At 37.4% G+C, this 10,418-nt stretch overlaps 1 protein-coding gene across 1 annotated transcript; it reads right to left on the reverse strand.

Annotated features, from left to right (window-relative positions):
- Positions 1 to 1,329: 1,329 nt before the first annotated feature.
- LOC125239624 lies at positions 1,330 to 9,425 on the reverse strand. Its single transcript, XM_048147242.1, has 5 exons — positions 9,321 to 9,425; positions 7,599 to 7,709; positions 5,853 to 5,970; positions 3,523 to 3,596; positions 1,330 to 1,704 (listed from the first exon to the last, which is right to left on the reverse strand). The coding sequence occupies exons 1-5, from the start codon at positions 9,378 to 9,380 to the stop codon at positions 1,624 to 1,626; spliced, it is 444 nt and encodes a 147-aa protein (XP_048003199.1). The 5' UTR covers positions 9,381 to 9,425; the 3' UTR covers positions 1,330 to 1,623.
- Positions 9,426 to 10,418: the final 993 nt, after the last annotated feature.

The raw sequence follows: 10,418 nt of genomic DNA on the forward strand, positions 1-10,418 counted from the left end.
AGGAAATTTATCGTAAGCTAAAAATGTTCTAGGAAGACATTGATTGCTAATCTATAAAGTGGGTTACCCTCATCTGGCAGAACAATTTTGGTCAGAAACACACTTCGCATATCATATTTCGCAGAAAAATATTCGGTCGAATGGTAATTTTGCAGAAAACTTAGTTGGCATTATTACTAGCACGCATACGACACATTTGTCAGAATATTGTTTCACAGAACATTACTTTGGTCGACTTTGACTTAGCATAATTTTATGTACCATAGTAATCGTATAGCAAGTGCAGAATTATGAGCTGAAAAGGAAATACTGTCTTGCCGTTAGGTACGACAACGAGCGAAGCGAGGAGGAGTGTTAGGTGTCTTGCATCCCCAACACATCTGATTCGCTATCAAAAAGCAAATTGCAACTTTATGCCGCCTAGGTATTATGCACAAATATTATCTGCGAAAGTACTATTCGACTAGAAGACTATTATGCTCATCAACATTATGCCAACTTACGATTCGGTAATTCGGTATTATAAAAATCTGCGAAATGATTTATGCCAAAGCATATCCTGCGTAAGGTATTTCTGCCAAGAACTATTATGCAAATCAATCATCAATATATGCGAAAAAAGTTTCTGCTAGATAATAGTGAACCCTATAAAGTTCTTGAAACATAATTAATTACTTAATGATAATTGTTAATTTTATTTGGCTTGTTTTATTCATTTTTCCTTTGTAAATGACGATCATTGGGAGACATAAGTAATTATTTTATTATGTAATTTTTGACGATCATGATCCTTAGGTAATTTTTTTTTTATATACATACATATTAACATACAAAATTGATAAAAGTAGGTGAATCTAGCAATAAAGATGATTTACCACCCGTGGAACTACTGGAAGCAGTGATAAACGCCTGTATCCCATGAGGGGAAAAGTTTTGTGTTAACTCGGGTGCAAATGTATTTTACTTCTCGTGTGTTAAAAAACTCGCAAGTAGGCAGAGCACATGAACTACTCAAGTTTCGTTTTTGCCACTCGGCGTTAAAATACAACTTGGTATAACAAATAACTATTATATACATACATACATACATACATACAATCACGCCTGTATCCCAAAAGGGGTAGGCAGAGGTAGGGGTACTCTTGGGGGGGGGGGGGGGGGGGGGGGGGGGGGGGGGGGTAGGGGTAGGGGGGTATTTTTTTATATATTAGCCTATAATGTGTCCCACTGCTGGGCAAAGGTCTCCCCTGTTTTCCACTACTCGTCACGGCTCTAATAAATAAATAATACTAGTCCAAAAATAATGAAATATCTTTATTTAGAACACTGTATATGTTTAAGTTGTTGGTCTGGCTCGTCCATTTTTTCAACCCTCGATGCAAAAACGACGGTGTGTTATAAGTTTGACGTGTCTGGCTGTGGCATCGTAGCTCCCAAACGGATGAACCGATTTAGATTTTTTTTTTGTTTGAAAGCTGAATTAGTCGGGAGTATTCTAGCCATGTTTCATGAAAATCGCTCCGCTATCTCGCGGTCGGGGTTTTTTCAAAATTTTAATTTTGTGGTTAGGTTATTATAATGTTTATTTTATATGCAAAATACGAAATGATTTCAATACTCGTATTAAACTTTCACCCCCGCTCTTTTAAGTTTCATTCTTTCATTCATTTTCGTGCGTACACTAGCTGGGCTGGCGACACCAAACTGAAAAAAAAAAAACATTAATTTGCAGTTTTCTTATCTTTATTCGGAGCCTCTATATTTCTAAAGATATTAAATTTAGTCTTTTAGCATTGAAAACAAAAAAATAAATAATTAATGACAGGTCTAAAATGTCTAAATAGTCTTCACCACCCCCTTTCTTCCCGTGGGTGTCGTAGAAGTCGACTGTGGGATACGGGTTAAATTGTGGCGTAGGCGAGAGGCTGGCAACCTGTCACTACAATGTCACAATTTTCGTTTTCTTTCAACCCCTTTTTGCCAAAAATGGCACTAAAACTTGAGTAGTTCATGTGCTCTGCCTACCCCTTTATGGGATACAGGCATGATTGTATGTGTTAAATAATAATAAATAATAAATAAATATTTTAGGACATTCTTACACAGATTGACTGAAGCCCACGGTAAGCTCAAGAAGGCTTGTGTTGTGGGTACTCAGACAACGATATATACGAACGATAAACGATAATATATAAATACTTATATACATAGAAAACATCCATGACTCGGGAACAAATATCTGTGCTCATCACACAAAGAAATGCCCTTACCGGGATTCGAACCCGGGACCGCGGCGTAGCAGGCAGGGTCACTACCGACTGCGCCAGACCGGTCATCATGTGTTGTATGTGTAGTTCAATTTACTGTACCAGGGTGACAAAAATACATTGAATTACTATGTACCAAAGAGGATCGAGTATTATAGAGAGTTACTGTCAAAGTAAAATGTGTAATCACAGTGCATAGACTGCCATCCCTTGACACAGGCTTAAAACTTTTGAACCTCAGTTTTGACAATTTGGGCCATATTCTTAGCTTGATATGTGTTAAAATGTCAAATATTAATATTAGCGCCATCTAGCTGAGCGTACCCCAAAGGTGTAATGCCATCTAGGCCACCGTACCTTTTTCTGTATGGTACTGTGGTACGTTTCTTTCTTAGACTTTATCTGTCTATACGGAGTTATATATGTCTTTGCTATGTACTAATGCAAAAATAGTAGAAATTAATAGGGGCCTATGCACCGCTTATGGAAGCCGTTTTGCATGTGGCAACTATTGAGTCACTTTTGTAAGAGAACAGTAAGTGTTGCTATGATTAATAGTTATTTGTTATACAAGGGGGCAAAGTTGTATTTTAACGCCGAGTGTGGAATTGAAAAACGAGCAAGTGAAAGGATTCTATAGTTGAACCACGAGCGAAGCGAGTGGTTCGAGAATAGAATCCTGAACCGGCGAGTTTTTTAACACACGAGAAGTAAAATACATTTGCACCCGAGTGTAACACAAAACTTTTCCCCTCACTATAGCGAGGAAACTACAACGCAAAAAATGCGTTTATCACTGCTTCCAGTAGTTCCACAGGTGGTAAATCATCTTTATTGCTAGATTCACCTACTTTTATCAATTTTAAAGCAGTTAATTTGACTTTATTCAAGGTCAAATTACTTTACCCACTAGTGGATAAAATGCGTTTTTACCCGCTGGTATTAAAGGACAAAACACGTGTTTCCGAGCTAGTGAGGGGAAAAGTAAATTATTTCCATTTCTACCCATTTTTGCCAAGCCAAGCAGTCTTCTTTAAAATACAATACAATACAAATACTCTTTTTTTTTTATAAATGGGCTTACTCTTAGCCACAGACTAGCCAAAGGCAAAGACGTGGCCTGCGATGGAGTGAGCTCGCCTGCACACCTCAATACAGGAAACAATATAGTAAGTTTACACAAATGTTTACACAACTTAATAGGTAAAACAAGAGGCGGTCTTCTTTAGTTCAATTTACTCTATTACTTACGTACCTTTGAGATTTCTTTATTTAAGCACTCTTGCACTTCGTCACCGCGTTTGCAACCATCAACTATTTTATTATTTACTGTAAAATAAGTATATTTAATAATAGCTCATGAGTCATTTAACATTATGTTAAAACCTGTCCAGAAATATATGAACTTCATTAGAACTATACTCTGTCAAACAAGTCTGTCATTAAATAAGAACAAAGAAAACTATATGCATCATTTTCTTTAGGGTGCTAGAGAAAAGGACACTTATAGTTTTTTTTTTGTTCTTATTTAATGACAGACTTGTTTGACAGAGTTTATTTGGGCCATTTTTTAGGGTTCCGTAGTCAACTAGGTAGGAACCCTTATAGTTTCGCCATGTCTGTCTGTCCGTCCGTCCGTCCGTCCGTTCGCGGATAATCTCAGTGACCGTTAGCACTAGAAAGCTGAAATTTGGTACCAATATGTATATTAATCATGCCGACAAAGTAGTAAAATAAAAAGTGGAAAACAATGCTTTGTTAGGGTACCCCCCCTACATGTAAAGTGGGGACTGATATTTTTTTCATTCCAACCCCAACGTGTGATATATTATTTGATAGGTATTTAAAAATGAATAAGGGTTTACTAAGATCGTTTTTCGATAGTATTAATATTTTCGGAAATAATCGCTCCTAAAGGAAAAAATGTGCGCCCCCCCCCCTCTAACTTTTGAACCATATGTTTAAAAAATATGAAAAAAATCACAAAAAGTAGAACTTTATAAAGACTTTCTGCGAATTTTTTTTTGAACTTGATAGGTTTAGTAGTTTTTGAGAAAAATACGGAAAACTACGGAACCCTACACTGAGCGTGGCCCGACACGCTCTTTGCCGGTTTTTTTTCAAGGTTTTCCACCCCACTTTTTTGTAACATAGGTATTTTTTACGCGATTCATACTCAGAATCGCGAGGTCTTTCAATCCTGATCGGAGAACAAAAATGTCCCAAGATTTCCATGCATTTTACATACCTTCCATTCCGTTACCGCCATACAAAATGTATTAAATAATTTTAAAGAAAAAAAAAACCGCCGCCTTTGGGGTTCTGGTGACTGCACCAAATGTAACTGTTCTGGACGTAAGCGCATGCTGGCCCCGTAGCCGAATGGCATTTCTCCGACGCCAAACGAAAGCGATACGCCGCTGGCTCTGTCGCGCCAATACGCAAGCGCGATAGAGATAGATATCTACTAGCGCTTCGTTTCGTGAGCGTTTCGTGAGCGTTTGTGCCATTCGGCTAGCCACCCTGTTCTTATAAAAATACCAAAGTCACTATAAGCGTGCCGTTCAGACTTGAGGAGTTCCGTTCTGACCATCATCAGCAGTTCCACTGCACCAAATGTCACTGTTCCGTACGTAAGTGCAGCATGCACAGTGCATGCTGTTCCTTAAAAAACACAAAAATCATCATATGTGTGCCTTTCAGATTTGAGGAGTTCCCTCCTTTTCTCCAGGATCCCATCATCAGAACTGGGTTCTGAGAAAAATGGGACCAATCTGTATAAAAAAAAAATTCAAGATTGGTCCAGTAACGACGGAGATAATATATCGTGGAACAAACATTTAAAAAAAACATACAGACGACTTGAAAACCACCTTCCTTGAAATATTTGAGGCGGCGGTTAAAATGGTAATGGAATGGGAAAAAACCTTGGGACACTTTTTTTTCTCCTATTAGGATTGAAAAAGCTCGCGATTCTTAGTGGATATCACCAAAATCCAAATCCAAAAAAAACTGCCCGAGGGTGGACAGCTTTGAAAAAAAAATGGCCCATTTTATCTTCAATATCTGGGCGACCGAGCTTCGCTCGGTTCTATTTTAATATATCACGTCTTTAGATAAAAAAAAAACTTTTATAAATACAAAAACAAAAAAAAGACAAAAAACAAAAACTTAATTTCTGGCCGGGATTCGAAACCCTGACACCTACGATCTATCTGCGTACATTAGACCGACCTCGTACGACTGAGCTAAGCGGAATCGATGCGCGCGCGGCGAAATTAAGGACCATATTTTACGTTTACAAAACGCGAAAGAAAAACTCATGAAAACTTGAAAATTCGCGTTTTCCGGGATCTAAGGCTACGCTAGATCGATTTTTCACCCCCGAAAACCCCCACATAACAAATTTCAGCGAAATCGTTACAGCGGTTTCCGAGATCGTCGGTAAGTATATATAAATAAATAAATATACAAGAATTGCTCGTTTAATAGTATAAGATACTAAACTGAACTGTCACCATCATCAGAATAACAGCGCCTCCTCTTGACAATAGTCATATATATTCTGTGACTGTATCTACTCACATCGGTTGCATGCTTTAGTAATGTTGCTAGCTTGATTTTGGTCGAGGGTTCCTTTCTTAACAGCAATTTTCATCCAGTCTACTGCTTTTTTCTCTATATAGCGCCCTTTATCATTTATCTACGAAATACCAATACAATACAATAGGGAACTTGACTGTACTCAATATAAAATATTTTTCATCACACCCGCACTTTAAATGTGCTATTGCACGCAGGTGGAGCGTGTGTTATAGAAAAATCGTTCTCCCAAGGGAATAATGAAATTTCGTGTACCGTAAATACTTAACTTTTTTACATCTACATATTTACATATTTTTTACATTGCGAGTGTGATGAAAAACATTGTGTGTAACTCGGGGAGTATGAATATTACTAACTCGAGTCATTACTTTACTAACTTACTTCCGTTAGTAATATTCAACTTCCTCCCCTTTTTGCACAATGTACTATTATTTTGAGTACAGTCAAGTTCACTACTAAATCGAAAAAATTCGCCTCCTATACATTTAGAACTCTTTTCACATTATCCGAATCTAGATATCGGATGTAGGACCGATATCCCATACTATGGAGATTAGAAATATAAGGAGCGAAAGCTTTAAGTATCAGAAGTGCACATATAAAAGAAAAGATAGGTGGCGCTGCAATCGCAGGTGCATAAGGGTTTGGCAATCTCTTTGCCTTCTCGGTAGTGACCCCGCCTACGGAGCAAGAGGTCCCGGGTTCAAATCTTGATGAAACCTTTTTTATTTTTTTCTACTAATATCTCTAGTTTCCCTGATCCCATACATTAAAGCCGCCATCTTTGATTTTTGCCTTTGACGTCATTCCTACATCCGATATCGGATCGGATCATGTGAAAACGCTATAACTATGAACTGTGAATTCGATTCGACGCGTCGGCGTCGCCAACGGACGCAGTTTCAGAGGACAGTCAGCTGCAGAGAAAAGTAGACCCTGCCATACAAATTTGTATGCAAGGGGTCTACTTTTCTCTGCAGCTGACTGTACATATGTGTTGGTTCTCCATAACATAAAAAAAAATATATTACAGGACATTAATTCTTACACAGATTGACTGAGTCCCTCGGTAATATACAAATACTTATGGTGCTCGCGAGGAACCCGCATAACTTGAACCACGCGTTTCTGAGGCCAAAAGAAAGAAAAAATGTTACATGAATTTGAAAACTTTTCGCCAAAAAAAATTTTTTTGTGTTTTTTTTTAATTTTTTGGACATATTTTCACCTAAAAAGTAAATTTTATCCATAAAGTTGGCAATTAAAATGAGTTTCTTCAATTCTTTTACTAAAAACCAAATTTTTTTGAAGTTTTTCTTGTCACATTTTGACATCTATCAATGACGACGAATTGCGCATCAACGCCGTTAAGAAGATCTTTTGTAAGTACTGAGTAACAATATGGAAATGTTTTTTTTAATGGCAATAATTCTGAAATTAGACGAAATGTAAAAAAAAATATGACATTTTAGAAGCATTTTAGTCTTAAAATGTGACCAAGAATATGCTGTTAAAGTTATTTGGGTTCCTCGCGAGCACCTTATACATAGAAAACATCCATGACTCAGGAACAAATATCTGTGCTCATCACACAAATAAATGCCCTTACCGGGATTCGAACCCAGGACCGCGGCTTAGCAGGCAGGGTCACTACGCGCTAGGCCAAAACGGTCGTCAAATATATATAATACATAGTATAAATAATACATAATTATATATACTTACTATTCCCATTTTTTGGAAAATACAAGTTTGCATGCACTTTGGATTCTCGTTCTTGCATACAATTATGTTAATCTTTAATTTTGTCACGATCGGGTCTTCTGACTCTTGAGCCTTGAAATAAGTAGTTAGGTAATTAGTATGAAACACATAGGTACATCTCATATATTACAATATGTTGTTTTGCAAAAAAATCATTAATGGCACAAGCTTTTATCGCCGCGCCGAGACGATTCTAAAAAGTTAAAAACCGGCCAAGAGCGTGTCGGGCCACGCTCAGTGTAGGGTTCCGTAGTTTTCCGTATTTTTCTCAAAAACTACTGAACCTATCAAGTTCAAAACAATTTTCCTAGAAAGTCTTTATAAAGTTCTACTTTATGATTTTTTTCATATTTTTTAAACTTATGGTTCAAAAGTCAAGGGGGGGGACGCACTTTTTTTCCTTTAGGAGCGATTATTTCCGAAAATATTAATATTATCAAAAAACGATCTTAGTAAACCCTTATTCATTTTTAAATACCTATCCAACAATATATCACACGTTGGTGTTAGAATGAAAAAAAATATCAGCCCCCACTTTACATGTAGGGGGGGTACCCTAATAAAACATTTTTTTCCATTTTTTATTTTTGCACTTTGTTGGCGTGATTGATATACATATTGGTACCAAATTTCAGCTTTCTAGTGCTAACGGTTACTGAGATTATCCGCGGACGGACGGACGGACGGACGGACGGACAGACAGACATGGCGAAACTATAAGGGTTCCTAGTTGACTACGGAACCCTAAAAACCCCTTACTCGATGGGAATACGACGTTTCATAACAGAGTTCCTATGACCACCTTTCTGCTCCATCGTCAGATCAGCTCGATGAGTATATGATCGTGCACTCAGGCCACACAATTACACTTGAAAAGAAATTAGAATCTTGAGCGTAGTGAAGGACTCAAAGAACAAATACAGTACAATCCCGATAATCCGACACTAAAATAATGCCAGATGCCGTAGCCGAATGGCATTTCTGCGACGAGAAACAAAACGAAACGCCGCGAACGGTAGTCTGACTCTGTCGCGCCAATACGCAAGAGCGATAGAGGTAGATATCTACGAGCGTTTCGTTTCGGGAGCGTTTCGTGAGCGTTTGTGCCATTCGACTACGTACCCAGTGCATACCCAGTGGTCAAGTGCAAGTTTTACCATCTATGCATAAATCATCAGTTTCATTTCCCTTTAAAATTGGCTAAAAATCAGATAATGGCCGAATGTTTTTTGAACTTATTATTTTAGCACAGTTTTTTTATACGACATACATAAAAAAAATATAATACATATTTGGAGATTGGTTCTATTTAATTTATTTAATACTCAATCCGAATTTTCCGTTGACGACCGGTCTGGCTCAGTCGGTAGTGTTTTCTATGTATACCTATATATATATAAGTATGTATTTATCTATTTAAGTATGTATATCGTCGCTTAGCACCAGTACAAGCTTTGCTTAGTTTGGGGCTAAGTTGATCTGTGTAAGGTGTCCCCCAATATTTATTTATTTTATTTTTTTTTTTTTTCCACTTCCAGCACCTCCGTGTCAGCAACAGTGCCGCATTATCAATATTGTACTGTAGCTTATTTTTCTCACTGGATTTACGCGGCAAAGTACGCTTATTCCAGCAGTTGAGGTGAAAAACTAATTGTGTATTTATAAATATAGGCAGGTACTTACAGAACTATAACCCAGAGCGGCCACCAAAAATACTAGTATCACGTATCGTGGGGACGCCATTTTGATACTGTATGATGTCTTCGAAAATCAAACTGCAACAGTAGGTATTTATTCTTAAAAAATATAATTAGGTATTTACATGCAATGAAATATTGTCTTTACGTTCCTTAAAATGGGCTGGGAAGTATCGCTTTTTGGGCGGTTTCGAGAGGACTGTAAAGGGATTTCATATTATTTTTCAGGCCTAGGGAACAAATCAAATTATTTCATTGAATATTTCTAGTAGTCACACTACTATACATAAATTATAAATTGAAATAGATATCATACACGAAAGCAAAAACAAAGCCCACTGGTGGTCGAGCCGGGAATCGAACCCGGGTCTTCAGCTTACGCGGCTAACGTCATTACCACTAGACCACCCGCCTGCCAAGTGCCAAGATTTGTTTGACTATATTTACTTAAAGTCGAACAAATATTGGCACTAAAAACGTCGCGAAATTCAAAGTTCCTTTGGGAATTCGACCTTCGTCGCCCCTACATTTTCAATCAATTTTTAAGTGTTATGGCTCGTTGAAGTCGTCGATGATTCCGCCAAAGTCGAGGTTTAGGAAGGCACGCGTTTCATGAAGACAATTGGCTGGCGAGCCCTACATTTTTCAAATTTGGTGCCTTCGTTTAGTGCATGTTCTATAGGTATTGTAAACCCTAGTTATAAGGACTTTGCTACACCCCACCGGGGTCTATGTGAAACTTTTTATACATATAACACCAATTGTACTTACCATGGTTTGCAATAAATATTTACTTTACTTACCAATTCGTTTCTATGTTTCTATCCGCCTTAGTGAACTGCGGATAGATGAAAAATGAGCAGAAACGATTTATAATCTTGTTGATTACTTTCTGTAATTAATTACCGTTTTAATTTCAATGTAATCAGCAATCATAGTGATTAGTTCGACTGGGTATGGATACACCGTGTCCAATAAGTCCGAATACTCACATTTTACCTCAGTTCTAAAGATATAGGGATCACAGGCCATCAAATTCTTATTTAAACTAAAGAGTATATTCCTCTTAATAAAATACAAGCAC

This window comes from Leguminivora glycinivorella, chromosome 26, assembly GCF_023078275.1.
Source record: "Leguminivora glycinivorella isolate SPB_JAAS2020 chromosome 26, LegGlyc_1.1, whole genome shotgun sequence".
Taxonomy (NCBI): domain Eukaryota; kingdom Metazoa; phylum Arthropoda; class Insecta; order Lepidoptera; family Tortricidae; genus Leguminivora; species Leguminivora glycinivorella.